This window comes from Borostomias antarcticus, assembly GCF_949987555.1.
Source record: "Borostomias antarcticus genome assembly, chromosome: 8".
NCBI classification, from domain to species: Eukaryota; Metazoa; Chordata; class Actinopteri; order Stomiiformes; family Stomiidae; genus Borostomias; species Borostomias antarcticus.
Window position 1 is genome coordinate 6013446 of NC_140241.1, and position 20879 is coordinate 6034324.

Consider the following 20879-nt stretch of genomic DNA (forward strand, 5'->3'; position numbering starts at 1 on the left):
CCCCTCCCCTCCTTCCCGGGGTAATGACAGTGGAGGGGTCCGTGGTGCTATTTATCAATCTCTGGGGCCGCGATTACTCCTCAGTTCAGAGGATGCGACCCCAGCCTGTAATCTGGCCCTGACCTTGAACGCTGTGGGGGTCCGGCCGTGGGTCAGGGTCGGCCCGACCTCGGACCGCCCCGCAGCACGGGCCGCCAGAGACACTCGCAGAAGACAGGAGGAGAGATGGGAAGACTGGCGGAGGAGGGGGAGAGGAGGAGAGGGGATGGGAGAAAGGAAGGATGAATGGAGTGAGGAGGAGAGAGGGGAAAAGAGGAAGAGATGGAACAGAGCAGAAAAGAACAAGGGGGAGAGAGAGATAAGGGACAGAGAAGGGAGAGAGAGAGAAAGAGAGAGAGAGAGAGGAGGTGGGGAGTAGCTGATCTCCAGGTTGGTCCAGGGTAACCCAGAAGGCTCTCCATGGAGGACGTGGAGATCACGGAGGTTTCTAATCGACACTGGAAGGCCTCTGGGAGAGGTGGAGGCAAGCAGCACCTCTCCCTGGGCCCCAAACAAGCAGCTGTCTTTAATCAGGAAAAGGCGTTCACACGCACGTACGCACACACACATACAACCTCCATCTTTTTCTCTTTTTTTTACAGGTTTCTGTAGCATAGTTTTTTATTTTCTTTCTAGCTGGATGCTTTTATCTTTTCTTTGTGAATCTCAGTGGCTTAATGAGGAGCGGTGTGGAAGATCGAGGCTGAGATCCCGGACAGGCAGACAGCTTCGCCGAGGACGGCTTCAAAAGAGACACATCATCAGTGCGTTTCATCCTATAATCTCAGGGGGTGTACGATAGTCTCAGATTAAGACTCAATTAAAGCCGCTATAATAAGAATAGTGAACCGTGATGAGGACACGGCCCAACCTCCTTCGCCCTGAGAATCTCAGACATCATGAGATGGCTTGCTTTGTGTGTGTGTGTGTGTGCGTGTGTGTGTGTGGGAGGGGGAAAGGGGAGGGGGCTTTGAGCACATGACGTCTCGGAGAAAGGACAGCCCTCCCTCCCTGCTCATTACATCCAATGGGAGAGCTAATGAGAGAGCAGCCTGTTTGACCACAGTCTGCAGTTTAAAGTCTAACACATGGCATCCCCATCACCCACGGTGTCAGCACCAAATCTGACCGCCACATGTTTAATTAACGGCAAGCTGGCATCAGACCGCGTTCATTCCTTCACTATCAGATCACTGGGTTGGTCTCGAAACTGCGCCTGAACGTTGTGAGCAAACACTTTGAGATTGAGACTGAAGCCACACACATACAGCATGGAACAATGCTATTCAGCAAAGGTGTACTATCAGATTTTGGGGAGAAGTAGGAAAGAGTCGCTGGCTTACATTAGTACGAAAAGGTCACTGTTTTTTAACAAAGGGATATCAGATTATCACACTGTCTGAGAACAGTGCATTGGATATGTCTGCCGACACTGTTTCACATAAACAGATTCTGTCTGACACCTCGCTATCAGAGAGAGAGAGAGAGAGAGAGAGAGAGAGAGAGAGAGAGGGGGAGAAAAGCGTGATGTTTGTTCCTGCTTCATGCCAAGCTTCTCTAAAGCCTCAGCCCGCTGTCACACTTTTATGTGGGATAGGGTAACCAGGGGAAGCTTTCATAGCTCCCAACCAGGTGACATCAGACATCCTTAAGCAGTCTTTCTGCCTGCCTGCCTGCCTGCCTGCCTGCCTGCCTGCCTGCCTGCCTGCCTGCCACCCATCCTCCCCCTGGAACACACTGCACATCTTTGTTCACGACCCCCCGCCTCCTGCCTCTCCCCTTACACAGCCCTAAATATAAGCACACACACACACACACACACACACACACACACACACACATACACACACACACACACACACACACACACACACACACACACACACTTTTCAGTCTATTCTTCCAGCCATGCGCGCATCTGATTTTGGAAGAAAAATGTCAAAAACAGAGGAAGCAAACACGATGCCTGGTGACACTACCTCCCGTGCCACAGGGTGAGGAAATATGGCAAGTTGATCTGGAAGTGTGTCCAAGCCCAAGCATGTGTGAGGGATCACACCCCATACACATAGCAGGATCATTTCTGGGCTTTGATTGTATAATTCCAAAACAACAACAATGAAATGTTGGGTGAATGACCAAGGATGGCTAAAGTCTTATTTTAAAGCTCTTAAAACTCTTTGAGAAAACGTTTCACATTAGCAATCCAGTCTTAGAAGTAACTTATATTCCTTCTGTACGTTCCACTGATCCTCAATTGTCCAAGCTAGACCAGCCCCCTGGACCTCTGCAGAGAAAGAGAGACGCGCTGTAGGAGTTCCCCAGGACGTACCCAGTTCCTACACAAACAACGTCACCTGTAACTGACACTCAGACAGGCGCCACAGGAAGGGCTTGGTGGCTACTGCTGTCCCCCCGATCACGGTGACCGGAGAGAGGGAGAAAAGCTTGAGGCTTTCTCCGCTTTGAGAACAGCCCTTGTGTGAGGAGGTCTGAGGAGTATCAGTGTGATGAAAGGAGCGCCATTTTGTCAACAAACACAGTGCTCATTACCACAGTCCGAAACTGGATAGGGAGTGGAACCATTGAGAAATAAAAGTCCTTACTTCCAGAAGAAACCAACCTGGCCTTGACTCAAAACCAGATGTGGGTTGTTACAGTATGTTGAAGGGAGAGGGAGAAAGCGAGAGGGGGAAGAGAAGCAGGAGGGGTTGTGGTTGAAAGAAAACGAGGGGAGCTTGGGGGGGAAACGGGGGAGTTTCACAATTCCTGCCTCTTGATAGAAGAAACAACAGAGAAAAAAAAACAATATGTTGGTCTCTGGTCCATGATTGAGCAGCAAGGCCCTCTCTCTCTGGCCTAGATGGAACACAACGGGTCCAAGTTAGGATGATTAGGGCTCTGAGAGCCAACGGACTAACCACAGTCAGGGATACTACAAGAAAAGTATTAATATACAGCACAAGATCAAGCTGTCAGTACAATAGCATCAAAGCCTAAATTAGTGGTGTGCACAAAGGTTACAGCAACTCAACTGTGCTTTGAAAGACTAATGTCTATGAAGGAAAACACACTATTTCTGTATTGTACCTTGTACAGTAAATGGATACATGGGATTAGTACAGATATTCAGTACTAATCTACGTTTAAGATAACCCTGTCATGTCCAACAGCTTCAGCTATGATAATCTCACATCTACCAATCCACACCCTGGACAGCTGAGAATGTATCTCTGTCCATTCAATGGGTTTGTCTTCCTGTCGGGTCTATGCCATGATGACAGTCTCTCTGTGAATGGAGCTGAGATCAGACCTAGATGCCACCCTGCCATCTGGACCCGGCCCACATGGCCCAGAGACGGCCCAGAGGCCCTGTCAGTGCCGCGGGACATCTCACCCCGAGGTCAAACGAGAGGCAGAGCCTCTCTCTTGGCAGGACATGAAGGACCGCGGAGAAGCCCCTTTGGTCACAGCGCAACAACAGCTGTGCGGAGAGACGAGCGCGCGTCTGCGTCAGAGCACCCCGACCAGCCGTTTGAAGTCCCCCCACGCCCCCTCGATCGGACCAGAACATCTCCTGGACCCTCTGGGCCCCCCACTCCACCCCCGCCCCCCCCTCCCCCTTTCCCTTAATCTCCCTCTTTGATTATGACCTGCTAGCTGTCATAATCAAAGATTAGTATCACCAGCTGCCCCCCCCACGTCTGTCACCAGCGCTGTAATCAGCCTCTCTTCATTGAAGCAGGCTTTAATGAGAGTCTGATGTCAGATACTACCTTCCTCTCAGCTGCCCCGGGGGGGCCTCCAATACGAACTTGGACCCCATGTCGTCACCTTCTGAAAATAATGGCCTAAGTCATATTTTCAAGTTTTTCAAAAACACAAAAAATACAACTGCCTAAGTCAACATAATAGGCATACAGTAGGTTGACATAGGCTGTTATTCTACTTGGGTAGGAACAGTGTGATGTTTTCATTTGAGGATGTAGTAAATTTTACCAGAAGTGGGCAACATCATGAAGAGATGACTTAGGGTCTTAGGCAATCATGTTCTAAGTCATTTTTTCATGTTTTTCAAAAAATACAATGGCCAAAGTCAACATATGCATAGGTTTACATAGGCCATTATACTACTGGGGTAGGAACAGTGTGATCTTTTCAATTGAGGATGTAAGCAATTTTACCAGAGGTGGCCAGCATCATAAAGAGATGACTTAAGCAAAAAAAAAAGTTTTCCTCCAAAAAATGACTTCGGACATTATTTTAAGAAGGTGACGATGTGTTCCATATCAGTGACTGGAATGGCATAGTAGAGGATCGATGACATGACATCATAATCATTCCCTATCTGACGTATTACGTCATGTTTGTATTCCGCAAACAGGTGGACATCCTGAACAAGACATCCTGTGGTTGACATTGGAAAAACAGAGTCGTCTGCCAAAGAACCTTTCACGTAGTCTCTCTGTGTTCTGCCCTCGACACGGAGCACAGTTCACTGCAGCTCAGTTCAAACAGTTGTCAGGGCTTGGTGGTGTTACAGGATACTCTCTTGGTGGACGTTTATGTGACCAATGCCATGCACAGAAGTACACTCAAACATTTATTGGCCTAGACAAATAGGAAAAGTAGCGACATGGGTTTCTCTGGCTTTGAATCAAATGCGTGCCTGAAACAGACCTGCAGATAGGCTGTCAGCACTACACAGCCAGTGTTGTACACAGGGCCAGACCACACAAGACACAGACACACACACACACACACACACACACACACACACACAGTGCACATGGCTAAACACACACACACACACACACACACACACAGTGCACATGGCTAAAAACACACACACACACACAGTGCACATGGCTAAAAAAACACACACACACACACACACACACACACACACACAGTGCACATGGCTAAACACACACACACACACACACACACACAGTGCACATGGCTAAACACACACACACACACACACACAGTGCACATGGCTAAACACACACACACACACACACACTGGCAAACATGGGAGGAGAGGGGCAGAATACCAGGCGACGGCACATCAAAGGCGGCGTGGGACAAGCGGTTGGACTCAAACAGGATGTTCCTCTGTTTCTGGCCTCCATGTGAAATTCTGTAAGCTCCCGCGCCGGCCCCCGGCTCGGCAGCCCAGCCAATAGGGAGCTCTGCCAGGCCGATAAAGCTGAGGGGATTTGTTCCACATTCCTCGGGCCCTTTAAACAACACAGAGGAGCCCAGGATGCCAGGTTGTGGGTCAGGTAGCCAGGCCTCCAATCCCATTACGGTGTCCTACCAGTCTTTCCTCCTGACACAGTGGGCTAGGTCCTCTCTAGGACAAGTGACCAGCGGAGAGGGATTTATAAAAACGAACCCAGCTGCAATGATGGTTCCAGAAAGTTGAGTTATATTCCCCTGTCCAGTCATCTGAGAACTTATACCACACTCTAACCTTGTTTCGCTCGACAATGGCGAGATGCCATGAGGAGAAAACCATTTGATCAACCAATCACTGTATGAAATGAAATTTGAAATGCGGTAAAGTGTCGGTTTCCCCCGACTTTTGATTCGGGGCGTGGATATGTCAGGTTTTCACCCTCCTCGCCTGTGAAAGTAGTGCCACTATCATCTGCCTCTACGCTGCCCTGAACCTCTTCCTCTGTTCGGTACAACGACTTTTCAGTCCGTCACTTTGAAGGTCAGAGCCGGCAGCGGATTTTGGGCAGGCCTGTGGTCGGAGGCTGCTGGAGCTGCAACAGTTACGCTGCTCCCGTGGGCCACTGAGAAATGTAAACAAAGTGTCCGGGGAGGGGAGGCCGCCCAGCCGGCCCAGCGAGGAGGATTAGCAGTATGTCACTGACTGGACATATGATATCGCACATACATGTCGTCCCACTTGCATGACTTACGCTGAACCGCAGCACCAGTCGGGAAACATTTCTCTCAGAGGAGTATAAGTGTGCGCTGCGCTAGCCGGGCGGCCGTGCCAGCCGGCGTGCCTTGGCACGAGCCTCTCCCTGCCTGTGTTTTTGGCCGGGGGAAGGGGCAGGCCAGAGCAGGCAGGGAAGCAGGCAGCCCTTCTACAGCTACAGCTACGGGAAGACGCAGCGGCTGCTCACGCAGAGAAGGACAGATCCGCATGACTGCCAACGATAAGGGGCACCGCTACAGGCGTGACGAATCACCCGGTAATGTAGCATGAAGCCTTACAACACATCCATCTGGGAGACATACGGGGCGGAGAGAGAGAGAGGGGAGTGTGTGTGTGTGTGTGGGGGGGGGGGGGGTGCTGTTCTACTGTACTACTACAGCATTTGGCCAAAGGGGGAATCTGACAGGGCAGTCAGTGCGACGCGAAGCCAGAACACAGAGACGTTCAGTAGGCTACGCTGTGCTGAGCCACGGGGGCGGAGCAGCAGTCTCAACACATCCCGTAAGATCACCGTTCTAATAGCCCAAACCCAGCTCCCTGAAGCGCGAGACCGCACGCCTTAACGTAATTGCAGGTGTTGGTTCTTACAATGAAAAGAAGCCAAATATCATAAATGTGGAGATGAGCCGCTCTATATGGGAATCAGCCCTATACACACACAGCGCCTTCTCTCTCTCTCCTTCTTTCTCTCTCTCTCCCTCCCTCTCTCCCTCTCTTGCTGTCTGGCGATGTCTGCCGTGGCTGTCTCCTCTGGTCTGAAGGGACTGCCAGCCTCAGAGACTGCCAGCATTCTTGACACTGGTGCAAGAACAGGCTTAATTCCAAGCTGTGAAGTTCCTCACAGGTCTGGAACTGGACAGGGGGGTCGTCTCCGGGTCAACTCAGACCTCCTTCCTGAGGACTCCTAAAAATACCCCCCCCTGGGCACAGGAAGTGGAAGAGACTTCAGGTTTGTGAGACCACTGGATATGTCGAATGAACTGGTGCCAGTGGGCCAACATTACATAGCCTCCCCTGAGAAAATGATGTGATGTTGAGATGTGAGGATGAAGAGATTGGATGAGAGGCACTATCATAAGAAAGGAAAACGCAGAACGTAAAAAATGAAAGAACGCTAAAAATGATGGATGTCTCATGAATGGAAACTGCTCTCAGGTTCATTGTCCGCTGGATCACTCTCTACTCTTGTCTTGTAGTTGTCACAGCATATGAAGATATTTTGAAAAAGAACACCCCATAAAAACGTAAGCATACAAGTTACACAAGAGCCGTGCGTCTTGGAGTAGACGTTGAAAAGGTCATTTTCTGGCCAGGGGAGAAACACACAGCAGAACCCCAGCCCGGCGTGAGAGCCAGAGCCGAACCTCCGGTGGCTCCTCCCAGACGGAGACCGCCATGATTGCACCTCAGTGACCTGAGAGGCCAGCTTGTGTGTGTGCGTCTGAAACACTGTTCCCCAGTGTGAAATTCTGGAACGTAATTCATCCATAGCACAAGCAAAGATCAAAAGGCTATGGTGCAGAGGGCAGCTCCTCTGCTCCTCCTCTTCCCCTCTCCTCCTCTCCCTCTCCTCCTCTCCTCCTCCTCCTCCTCCCCCTCTCCTCCTCCTCGCAGCGGAGCTCACAGCGGGCTGCGGCCTCCAGGAGGATTACTGGAAAACAGGCCTGCGAGAGGAAGAAACACTCAAACATGGCTGACTTGCTTTTTAACTCTGGCCGCTTCCTTCAGTCTCATCATGAGATGATTTTGCTGACTAAGACTGCACCCGTCTCCACCGCTTGTAATGGAAGGTGTATCCTTATCCTTGGAGAATCAGGGTGACGTACTAATGCAGGGATTTCTGTGTGTTACAACAGGAAGTGACTGTGGAGTCAAGGGGAGGAAGCACACTTGAAAGCACTTCACTCAGTGTGTGATAAAGCTGCGTGTGAAGGGTGTGCGCGTGAGCAGCGCAGCAAAGTACGACACGATGATGTGCAATAGCACCATGAAAGTGACGAGATAAGCGGGTGTCACAGATACAGAGGGGTTCTCAGGGCTGAGTGGGGTAGGGGGGTTGGAGTTCAGATGCTGTGATACACTGGCATTCTTGGGCAGATGGGATCAGTCAGGCCCTTATCAACATGAAGGTGTGGCTGTTTTTGCTGTTACTCCACTGGAGGGTGGGGGGGGGGGGGGTGGAGGGGAGGGGGGGGGGGTGGAGGCTCCTGCTGAGCTGGGCTGCATGTGAGAAGTTTCCTGTCTGAGCACACAGTTTCTCAGTGTGGACGCCAGTCTGTGCGCTTGGCGCTGGCCCTCAGAAGCTCACAACCAAGAGGCCAATATCACTGCAATGATATGACGTTCATGACGTTCATGACTCATTGCATGGGGGTAACATTTTCTCTCTTTTTTTTATGTCGTAGATGTATTTTCTATCAAACGTATTTTCTATCGATGTCAAATGGTGAAATGGCGTAAAATATATTTTCTTAATGTGTACTGCTTCTAGTCGATAGCTGACTCAATTTGTTACGGCCATAAAGAATTCAGTGCTGAAGTCGGTGGCGCACAAGTGGTACAACGTCCACTATTCTACGGGTCCTTTGAATAAAATCCACATTTAGGCGAGTCTGGTCTCTCTCCAAAAGTGCCTCACATGGGCAGATATTAGCGTTTCTCTGAAAGAGCCCCAGTGACAGGGGCAGGCATCTCAGTGAGACCTGCTGTTTATTTGAAATGAGCCTTTAGGTAAACATGTTACACGGCACACAGGCTCAGGTCAGCGTTTGAAGTGGACGGGCGGGGGGAGAAGCGGGCGGGGGGGGGGGTGAAGAAAAGAGCGTTGCCTTCAGAGGAAACGAGAACACTGGCCTCTTTCAGGACTCTTTCATCCACTCCCTCTCTTTCTGTCACACAGAAAAAAAAGCACAAAGTTATAGAGGACATCCATGTAAAACGGTAGCCCTGGAATTAGCTACGATTTGTATTTCTGCAAAAGTAGACTCACTTATGAGTCAGAGTACTAAAACATGAATAAAACGTACAAATTATGAGTAATGGACTCAATATTGCCCAACAGCTCTGAAATACCCACACATGGACAAAAACCGAGAATAGACTTCTTTTGGCCCAGCGAGAGTCTGACTCCCTAGCTGTTGATGAGGGGAGCAGGTTTGTGCAACACAAGCGAGTTAGCAGCTATTCCCCATCTGAGAGGAATGGGATGTGCAGGGGGGGGGGGGGGGGGGGGCAGGCCTGCTCTGTCTGCACAGCCCAGCTCCCCGCCTTTGAAGCTGCTAGTACGTTTCGACAGCTAACCACTTTCAGATGGGACTGTGGCGTTTTATGAGCTGAATAATAGCGATACCTTCACATGTGCAGGCTTGGGGTCCACCAGAGAGCTTAACTCAGAGCAGACAAAAAGACACTGAACTGTGCCGGGCTTTTTTGGGAGGGCGGGGGTTGGTTGTGTTCGAGGACAGGACAGACATACGCACACGACACTATTGAGGAAATACACCTAAAGCAAAACTGCATTCTGTTTCAAGACTACCTCAACCATCAAACGAACCGGTGCTACACCCCTCGAGGACTTTGTAGGGAATTCTCTAGCTAAAACTCATGTAATAGCCCTAACCTCAGGGGACTTGTGAAGTATTATCCATGCATTAGCATCACAGGCTACAAGTAGGATGCTTGCTCTATAGTTAAGGCTCAGTTGAGAGGTATAGTATTTCAGCCCCAGTGGGGCCAAGGCCTACTGTCTTCAGCAGAGTTGCATCAACACAATGTTACAACCGGGCCATGGGCTCTCTCTGCTTCCTGGACCACTGTTTGTTTTGTGTGCAGACAGGAAGCCGGAGTTTTGGGTGTCTGAGGGGCTGCACTCTCCAGCTCAAGACCTAGCGGGACGTCAAGCCCTGGAATGTGGAGAGAGGATGAAGTTTCTAAAGCATTCAAGGGAGTGACTCGGAGGGCTTTTCATACAGGGATAACACACACGCACGCGCACGCTAAAACACACACACACACACACACACACACACACACACACACACACACACACACACACACACACACATACAAAGAGGGGTGTCATCTAACCTACCTGGGATTGATGCACATTACATCAGCACATAGAGGAGTATAGAATACTGTATGGCGGTCTAACCTTAATACCTCAAGTCTCTATTGGTGCAGTAGGATTCAAAGAGTAACAATGTAACTGTAATGCAATTTCACTCTGATTATCCGTCACCTTTCATCACAGCAAATAAGTCAAGTCAAGTCAAGAATATATTGTCAAATATACAATATCAGACCTTTTAATCCGAATTACTTTAAGGGATGCTGTTTGGTTTCAAACACACAACATACACACCCTTGAAATGACTGAACAAAACTATATTCAATTAAGAGTGGCTATAATGACACCATATAATAACACCAATAACAACCATAACTGAAAAAATAAAATATTCCCTTGGCTGCTTTAAGGTTTGCAAAATGAAGTCCACTTGGAAAAGAACTAAAGCTTTCTACGAGGGAACAGGGGTTTATGTGGAAACATACCTTACACACTAAAATGTAATAACCTTTGAGTCTCCCGGTGTTTTGCTTGGCTGGGAGACGCATAAGATCAAACACAGACTTGGATCCAGCAGACTTAGCCAAAAATGTCAGCGCTAAGCACTGGGGCTCCAGCTCCAGGTATTTTCTTTCCTCTGGCAGTCAGAGAGCCCAGAGAGGCTGAGCCTGAGCAGCGTTAACCCTGCCTGGGGCAGCCCCAACACCCCCCCCCCCTACCCCCACAGCCCCCCGCCAGCCACCCAGATACCACCTCCCTACCCCGGGCCACTCCGCTCTAGGAACCAGCCAGAGGAAGTCAGGTTTCCCTGGTCACTGGAGCTCCGCGCTGATCACTGGGCATGCAGCACACAGCCAGAACCACTAACACTTTCATTCAAGGGGAGCCAAAAACGGAAAAGATAATATTTTTGATTTTTGAATCAGATTTTAGATAAGCAACATCACCCCATGATGAGACTGAACGTGTGGGTGCAGCACAATGAGGTGTTAAGACTGGAAACCGAATCAAAAACCTTACAGCCGGAGGGGGGTTAATTGAATCAGAGGATAGCTTCATGGCAGAAGCTTCATTGCACAGGTCTGCAGAAAACAGCTCAACATGAAGGCAGTGGGGGGGGGGGGGGGGGGCCTTGTCATCTCTCTCTCTATCGAGTACATCCACCCACTATTGAATTCCTTTTCAAGATTTAACACAACGTATACAGTCAGGTACTAGTGACGCCTCACTCCAGGAGTCATACTGTATCATATGTCGTTTCCTCTGGAGAAGAAATCCCACTTCATATTAGTCAGAGCGTTACTGCAGCATCTGTGCAGGTGTTGATGACCGTGCTGATTGTGGGTAAACGTTGGGCCAGGCTTTGGGAAGGTCTGGGAGCCAGGCTGGATGGCACCTTGGTTCCTCCTGGTGCCCAGAGCCCTCCCCCTCCCTGCTTAGCTGTGCTCAAACGGGGATGAAGCTGAAAGTAAGCAAACAGCTTCAAAGGGCCTCCTACAGTATAAATATCCTCGGATAAATAAACATTCAATCTGCCTGCAGTGTTCTAATGTATTTTTCCATGAAACACCAGGGCCAGGCCATGAAAAACTCTCTCTCTCTCTCTCTCTCTCTCCCTCCCTTCTTCTCCCTCTCTCTGTCACTCAGACACACATGTTGAAATACCGGCATCACACTTCAAGTGTCCCGGCCAAACAGGTGTTGACCTTAGCACTAACAAAAGGCTTCATGTTTACTTTGGACATATGGTGTCAAAGAATACACAGAGACCTCCCAAAGGACAGGTTAGCTTTTCATGTTTTGTCGTTTGATAAAAGTCTACATAATAGGATCAGTATAGTCATTTCCTGGCACCATAAACAATGCTTTATAAGAAGCCGATGAGCCTCTCCAATCTGCCCCTTCCCCCTCTACCTCCACCCCCCCCCCCCCAAAATATCTCCCCAAGAAAAAAAAAGCCCTCCCTCCTCCGTCTCCTCCTCCTCCCTGCCACCTCCCCCCATTCCCACCACAGCCCCTCTTTCTGCTCCAGGATTTTGCTGTACAAACCAGGAACAGATGTCTGCTGGGGCCGCGCTGAAAGACCCCGCTGTTCTGGACCCACGCCACATGCTTTTCATTCAGAGATGAAGGCTCACAGCTCGCCTTCTTGTGAAGCCAATTTTTAAAAAGGAGAGAGAGGGGGGGGGGGGGGGGGAAACAAACTCTCTGAATGCCTTCAAGTCCGTTCAGAGAGGATACGCAGACGAACGCACCTTCCTCGCATCCTCTCCTCCAAGGCACTCCCATTGATAGCACATCAAACGACGCCATTTTCATTCTCAAGGGCAGTGCAGGAGAAGAGACAATCTTGAGCTTGATGCGAAGAAGAAAACGAGGGAATATGATACTGAAGAGAATGCCACTTAGAATGACAGCCATGACAATTCTGACTAAATGAAAAGCGAGGGACTATGCAGATTACAGAGGCTAAATGAATGCTCAGTGCGCAGCTAGAAAATAAGATGTCATCGAGTGCCACAGCCTTAAATTACCCAGATATCCTTGCCCCTTGCCAAATCAAATACTCCTAACTCCAAATTAACATTTAGAGTATAAGATGTACACAGATGCCCGAAAGCAAGAAGGTCCAAATAAAACATCCCTTTTCTTGAGCAAAAAATAATAATTTAAAGGCTTATTCAAAGGCTATAAATAAAATCTCCATCTGAATAAGAAGCCTTTGCATTCCTGTGTAAATTTCTTTACCATAACATGATGATGAATAACAGGTCAAACACTCAATCATCCATAATAACCCCACATCTTAACTGTGAAGAGGGGATATTGTATAGCTTTCAATGAATTGTATATTCCTTTTATGTCTCAAAGCTTTTGGCACATCCTTAATATTGAAAGTAATCCGTGACTGTGTCCCCCTCAGACAGAGATATTATCATTTCAAGGTGAGTAATAATGGTCTTTGTTACAGGCCCCAGAATGTTGACACACTTCCTCTTAATAGGGTTTTACTCTGAGAGGCTTGAGACAAAGACGGTGTTGAAAGGCTGAATTAGCCTGTCATTATTTGGGCATCCGAGCATGTCTCTACGCAGGTTCAAAACCAGCCGGTCTGTGTGTGAAACATACTGTGGAGACTGTTGATGTTTCCAGAGGTGAGGCACAGTGAACCTTCTCACAGCTCTCCTGCTGGTGAATACACACTGCCCTGGGTAAGTACAGGGTTGGGGTGGACTGCTGCCCTGACACACTTTCCATACTCATCATTTACAGAGTGGGGTCATTTTTTCGAGGGGGAATCGCCTGTACTCCCTGGTCTTATTTTGACTCTCAAATTTGGCTGTCACTTTGATCTCGCCTGCGGTGATATTTCTACATGACACCAGGTGCCTAGACAGGTATGACTTGTCTTGAACACCTGCAACCGAGTGTTAAGATCTGGTTTATTTTTTTTTTCGCGTGCAGGCCCAAGTCATCTTGCTGAATCACATGCTCTGTCCTCCCCCTCACTAAGGAAGGTATAGGTTTACACGACCAGGGCAGTGTACCAACTATAATCTTAACACCTTGCTAACACAGCATGAACATGTTAAAAAGAGAGATCAAATGTATGACTGCATTTTTTTTTTATTAAAAAAAATGGATGAACAAAATCCAAACGCTCCAGGAATGATGGATAATCCAAGCTAGTAGCCTAACGCAACATTCTCTCCCAATATTGCCCTGTAGCCCTGCATCCAGCACCCCATCCTCTGGGACAGAGGGGTGGGGGGTGGAGGGATAGGGGAGGGGAGGGGAGGGTGGGGGGGGGGGCTCGGAGGCTCCAGTGATATCAGAGCCCCTTTATAACTCCCAGCTCAGCTCTTTGAAGTCGAAGCCAGACAGCTCAGGAATCCCACTCCCCCTAGCCCTCTCTGACAATGGGCCGGGGGGAGGGGGGAGAGTCCAACAGCACGTCGGGCCGAGCTTCTCCCAATAAGGAGTCATGCGCACTCCCAACTGTCCCAGGAAGCTCATCAGCCTTCTGAGAACTATAGCTGCAAAAGATGGCAGTGGTTCTGTTGAATCCATCAGAGGGTGGAGGAAAGATATATTCAAGTTGTCCAAACTTGGCTTTAACTGGTTTTGAAACAAAACTTTGAAATATAATTAAGCAATTCCAAAGAAGATCCTCTCAGGGTTTCAGCTTTGCTGTTCCTTCGCCGATGTGGCCCGTCGTCTATTTGTTTCAATCTACTCCACAAATAAATGGTGACGGTGTCCATCCTCTACTGCCCATGGAACAGATCACAAATGTCATTTGAGGCGTATGATACATGTAGGGATAAGACAAGTTTGATATGAGCTTTACAGGGAGCCGAGGCTTCTCGGAAGTCATTCATCATTCAGTATGCTATAACCAAGCTGTGCAATAGCAGACCCCATTGCATTTAATCACCCTGTCCACCAAATCCACCCAATCCCAACACAGAGCAAATTCAAAGTAAACAGGAAAAACAAGTCTCTGCTAGATGAGCTTAACACCCGATATTTGCTCAGCTCTGGTGGGAGTGTGAAAGAGGCTTTAACATACTCGGCAACTGACGCAAAATAAATCAAGGTCGGGACTTTGATTGAAAGGAGAGTGGGTCCCACCTACTAATAACATCCAAGGTCCGGCTCCTGGTGCTTTCCCCCTTGGGGAGTGAGAGCTAGAATTCCTCTGCAGTAGAGGAAAGTTCTCTTTTTAATTTGCCGGGAGTGGGCGGGTAATAACCCTGGCATAATCCATAACTCCTTCAGTATTACCGCCACCCACCGACCACGGTGCCACTACCTCTGGGTGAACTTCTCATATATGTCTGTCTGAAGGCTCCGGGCTCTCACACCCTTCAACATGACATGCTAATTGAAGTGATGTAATGTTATGCCACTGAGGGCAGTCCGCTGGGAGCTGGACTATAATAGGAGGCATTGGAAAACAGACGCGCTCCTTAGTGACGCTGCCAGCAGCCGCGAAAGCAGCCTTTATATCTCCGGTCTCAGGGACGACTACCTTTCCACCAACAGTTTTGCATCTGATGTAATGTAATGCGTGTGTGTGTGTGTGTGTGCATGTGTGTGTGTGTGTGTGGTTGTGTGTGCACGCGTGTGTGTGTGTGTATGTGTGCGTGCGTGTGTGTGAGTGTGGTGCTTTGCCAAACCTCCTCCCAGGGCTCATGGCTGTCATAACCTATCCAGCGTTCTGGGGAATAACCAGGGCATTGTTGTCTCATGGCCAGAAATTACAGAAGCATCAACAATCCACGACTTCAGACAGACATCAACACGTCTTTATAAAGGCTTCGCAACACAATTTATTCCTTTGTTAGAGTATTGGAGACCATAACAGCATTCTTCTGACAACTTTAAACTGTCTGACACACTCCACGTACCAGTCCACAAACAAGTGCAATACTTCCCATCTCCTCAGACCACACATCCAAAAACTGTAGTACACACATATATGTACACATATTTATACCAAACAAGAGATGCATTAATAGTTGTATGTGAGTTGTATGTCCTCTTGGAGAGGCATTAGAGGGACTTAGGGAGTGGTACAGTCCCAACTGACCCTGAATGCAATAAACCAGACTTATACCATCCTATTTGACACATTTTTAGACCTTTCAAGGATGATAATAACAAATACCAATGCTAGAACATTATAATATATAATAAGTCCCAATAATCCTAATTAATTTCATTAAGTCAATCAAGATACAATATTATCAATAACCAATTATTAGAAGTTATAATATCAATGATAATAATCAATGTTATGCTTTGAGACCGCCATTATACTGCTTTTGTTTATGAAAATTACTGTAACAGATAGGAACAAGGAACGAATATGTTAGATTTGTTTTACCTGAATGTTCTTTAGCTTGTGATCTGATGCGTTGTACCTTTCACATTCCTCCATCCCTCTCCGGAGGAACGCATTCACAACAAAACTATCTCCTAGAATTCAGGCACAAACGACAAATCATCAATAGGCAATAGAATTAACGACACCCAAACAGCTATTCTGATTTATTACCACAAATGTTTGATGGTCGAGCTTTGTTCTCACCTTCGGGATTTTCTCTGCGCTTACACGCTGGACAGCAACACATGGAATTACAGGGAGGATAGATATTCCAGAAACTCGTTAGTTACACCGTAAATATCATCTGAATGACAGTTTTGTTTCATAAGCCTTAAAAAGAAATAGTCTTACCATGTTTTGACTGTAGTTTCCCCATCCTTAAATCACTTTTCTGTTGATTAATTATAGTTCCTCAGCAATCCGTCATGGATAACTGTTAATGGGTCAAAACAGTTAGGCTACATTGTGTCTTTTTTGCAAAAACAAGAAGACTCCAAGTCTGTCCAAAGCCATTCAAAACCAATAGCGCTCATATTTTCTGTTGTAATACAGAAGCAATACTCTCTCGAAAAAGAAATGTACAGAGAAGGAGACGGACTCTCGGGTTGATAAGCCTCTACAACAGAGTGGACGTAGTCGAGGTACACAGCAGAGGCACTAGCACGGAATGGATTACAGACAGACTCATATTGAAACTGCGTCCCCTGTTGGTTTCATGTAAAAGCTTCAAAAGGCTATCCTACATTGTGAGTCCACAGTAATTAATTTAATTATATCTAGTTGAATAGAGTATTATGTTCCTAGTCCATTAAAGTAATTAATTACATTAATTAAAGTTAATTAATTACATTTAATTCCTGGTCTTACTAATACTCCCTATACCACGGGGACCTAATAGTGACTAGATTTACAAATAACAGCAAAAAATGACTTGACTTGAACAAAGCCTCAAAATGTACAAATGTATCAGAGTGAGAGAAAGAAAGAGAGAGGAAGAGAGGTATGCAAATATTACATTATTGAAATAACCCGCTCTATATATTGATAATCAATAGTTCAGCTGGCTGTTGTCCAGTTTTATGTCTCAAGTGAAGCTACAGTCTGGAATCCAGACAGAACCAGGAAGAAGCCATTCCGTACTTTAGGCAGGCAGAAGGAGCACTCTGAGGTTTTACTGTTTGCTTATCTTGGAGAGGTGTTAAACCAGGACATGGTAGTAAGACAAATGTTGTTATGATTATTCATTTGCTAAGGCAACGCTCTCCTCAATGTGTAAACATAAAGGTGACATAATCAAATCATGTTGAACTGCATGATGCCCTCTTGGAATAGCTCCTACTTTTCCATTGTTTTTGTGTGTGGAGGTAATGTCTGGCAAGGTGGCAATATGTCACTGCACTGACCATCTATGTCCCTATTCATCAAAGGAAAGGGAGGTACTGTGTCTCTGATGTCATACAGTATGCACACACACATACTGTACATACAAACATACACATAGTGTGTACACACACACACATACGCACGCACACATAGGCTTTTCAGCCCATGCTGTAGAGCTACATGTTTTGGATGAGAGCTCTTTCTGTCTGACCCCCCCCCCGCCCTTGTTCTGACGGAGGGAGGCTCTCTCTCAGATCCCTCTCTTGGCTTGACAGGGAGCAGAAGACATTTGCATAGCTCATTGATGGCAGCTCTCTTTGATCCCAGTTGCTGCACCTCATTATAGCCATTCCTCTATGCAGACATCTCTTCAGTATCTCGCTCCTCTTTCCTCCATCTCTCCTGTCCCTCTCACAGCTCGATCCCATCTGACAGGCTGTTTACATGGATGACGGGACATGAAACCAAGGTACTCCACAGTAGGAACAAAAACCGTCAATACAAAATCCCTTCAGGGGATTTTAAAATGGCGACAGTGGTAGCTAGTGTCAGTTACTGTACCTGCTCATGTCAGCATGTTTCACGGATATGAGACACTCAGCAGGTTATCAAAGCCTGTGGTGTGGGTGAAGGGGATTCTCCTGGCCCTGGGGGCACTCCCACACCTCCAGCACTCCGACACCAGACGGTGCAAGACCAAGGCCAGGAGAATCGTGAAGGACCCAGGCCACCCAGATAATGGACTCTTCTCTCTGGTGCGGTCAGGGAGAAGGTATCGCATCCACAAGGCCAACTCAAAGAGGCTCAGAAGGAGCTTCTACCCTCAGGCCATCTGGATCCTGAATGAGGACATTGCCTAGGCCTGTTTATTGCTCTCAACAGGATGCCCCCACCCAACCCACCAACACTCTAATCTCACCACCCGCACCCCTTCCATCAATCTCTGAACTCAGCTCAGCTATAGTATTTATACATGTAAATACTTAAAGCATTTTTAACAAAAATAAAGACAAACATTGTGTTAGGTGTACTTTATAGACTGAGCATTGTGGAGAGCAGTCCTAAGCAAAAACCACTCCGCTATGCGAGCATGTAACCGCAAGCCAATGTAACAAGTATATAACAAGATGTAACCACAAACCAAAACAATGTAACAAGTATACAAGATGTGAAAATAATGATGCTCCTACAGTACTTGCAGGAGCAACTTGAAGGCTACGTTTTCACTATTTTGGACTTTAGGGCCTATTCTTGGTTTGACATCTTTTTAGCTCACTCTCTACTACTAGATAGCTGGTACTATTTATTTATAATATTTGTAAATTTGTATAACACCAATGGTTCATACTTTTTCCAATGTCTCATTGGACCTGCAGAACAACTGTACCTAGCTATCAGGGAAATTATAGTCTCTGTGTCAGGTTCATGTAAGACAGACAAGAAGAGTCCAAAAAAGTGAACTTATCCTTTAACCAAGAACCTCTTAGGTGAATTGTCCTGTCCACTTTCCATTGTGCATATCTTAAAGTATGTATACTCTATTCTATTCCCTCCTTTTGTGAATCATAATTGGCACTTGTACAGATCTTCCAGTGCTCTCAGTGATGTAGAATACCTGAGCAACAGTTGAGAAGATAAACATCAGACTGTTTGTTTTGTTTGGAGTTTTCTGGAAGTTTCTATCCGCTTAGCACAGTGATAAAACCTTGCAACAATAAGACTTTTGGCTTTTTCCCCCCTCTCTCTGTCTTGATTAGATTTAAACAGCTGCCTGGATTTTGGACAGACTACAGTCAAGAGAAAAATGCCTCCAGACAGTGCAATTATGGTTTTATTTATCATGCCTGTTTCTGCACCCCTCACTCCTCCTCTCTGCCTTTAACAACTTTTTAATCGTTAATCAAATGAGGAGAGAAGGAACACTGATGGTTTGCAGGTGTTAGTCTCCACTAAATGATGACTCTGACATGAGGGAGTGCCGTGACAAATGAGGCCTGTAAATGTATTTAACATAAAACTGGTGTGTGAAAGGAAATCGTTTCAGTGAAGGAGGGCGGTCATGGAACGACAGCATTGTATCAAACATTCTCTCATTTATTACGAGGTGGCTAAACACAGACAACTAACTTTTACAAGGGGCTGTCAAACTGTATGCTGTTGGTGCCATTAATGTACCAAACTGTAACCTATGACCTTTGAGTGAAGGTAGAATAGAGAGGCCTACTGAATGAATGTTAGCTACTTACCTGTTGAATGTTAGCTACTTACCTGTTGAATGAATATTAGCTACTTACCTGTTGAACGAATGCTTGCTACTTACCTGTTGAACGAATGTTAGCTACTTACCTGTTGAATGAATGTTAGCTACTTACCTGTTGAACGAATGTTAGCTACTTACCTGTTGAACGAATGTTAGCTACTTACCTGTTGAACGAATGTTAGCTACTTACCTGTTGAATGAATGTTAGCTACTTACCTGGTGAATGTTAGCTACTTACCTGTTGAATGAATGTTAGCTACTTACCTGTTGAATGAATGTTAGCTACTTACCTGGTGAATGAATGTTAGCTACTTACCTGTTGAATGAATGTTAGCTACTTACCTGGTGAATGAATGTTAGCTACTTACCTGGTGAATGAATGTTAGCTACTTACCTGTGTCCTTTTCTCAGGGAATAGTCAACTGGATCCACCTCTGAAGTGGAATTAAACCGTTGATCAAAAGCAAACAGTCATCATTATCCCAGCCCTGCAGCTTATATGCAAACCAGCACTTGCAGAATGCAAAACATAGAGAGGAATGGAAAAACCGGTCTGCTCATGTAAACTTGCAAATAACCATCTAGGATGTGAATCTGCTTTCTTAGGCATCCCATAAAACATCGTACTTTTGATATCAGGCATTTGGTTTTGGTAGGGGAAGTTGGTCATCATGATTTCTATGAGTCATGGGGTCATATTAGTTATAGCAGGCTGTTTAAGGGTGCAATGTACAATTTAATTGCAGTTCATATCCATAGATTTCTGAGGGGGAAAACTGTTTATTGACACTATTGTATATCAGTGAAGTGAACAATGTCAGTTGAAGTGACAATGGTCTACACTCTATGCTAACAACAGTACCACAGGCTAGAAGTGCAGGTAAAGTGACTGCATCCTTGCGCCACCATGTGGCAATTTTCAAAATAAGGCATCTTACAACATTCGCAACTAGAGTCCAAAGGAGTTTAATACTTATACATTTATAAACACATAAAAAATCAATAATAAACATGAATCCTGAGATAGTGTGCAATGAGCATTTGCTGATGAGCTTCACTATACAGATCATGACAGAATATAAAACCAAAACTAACTTTACTCAAATTAGAATTTTACATTTACATTTAACATTAAGATTTGGACAATTTAGAACATTGCAGTGTATTAATTCACAATCCTAGGAAAACCTTCTCATTGTTATGTCAAATACAAAGAAAATATAACGCTCAAGTATTAAACACTTTGCAACACTGCACAGTACAAACTAACAGAAGC

At 46.5% G+C, this 20879-nt stretch overlaps 1 protein-coding gene across 1 annotated transcript in view; it reads right to left on the bottom strand.

Moving 5' to 3' along the window:
- The window catches only part of nkd2b (NKD inhibitor of WNT signaling pathway 2b), a gene marked incomplete at both ends in the record, with an annotated part of 21954 nt that extends 5618 nt beyond the window's left edge, over positions 1 to 16336 (bottom strand). The window contains 3 exons of the mRNA XM_084442629.1: positions 15961 to 16052; positions 16165 to 16191; positions 16312 to 16336. Of these exons, the coding sequence (XP_084298755.1) occupies positions 15961 to 16052; positions 16165 to 16191; positions 16312 to 16336 (144 nt within the window). The remainder of the gene's footprint in view (positions 1 to 15960; positions 16053 to 16164; positions 16192 to 16311) is intronic.
- Between the last annotated feature and the right edge of the window lie 4543 nt (positions 16337 to 20879).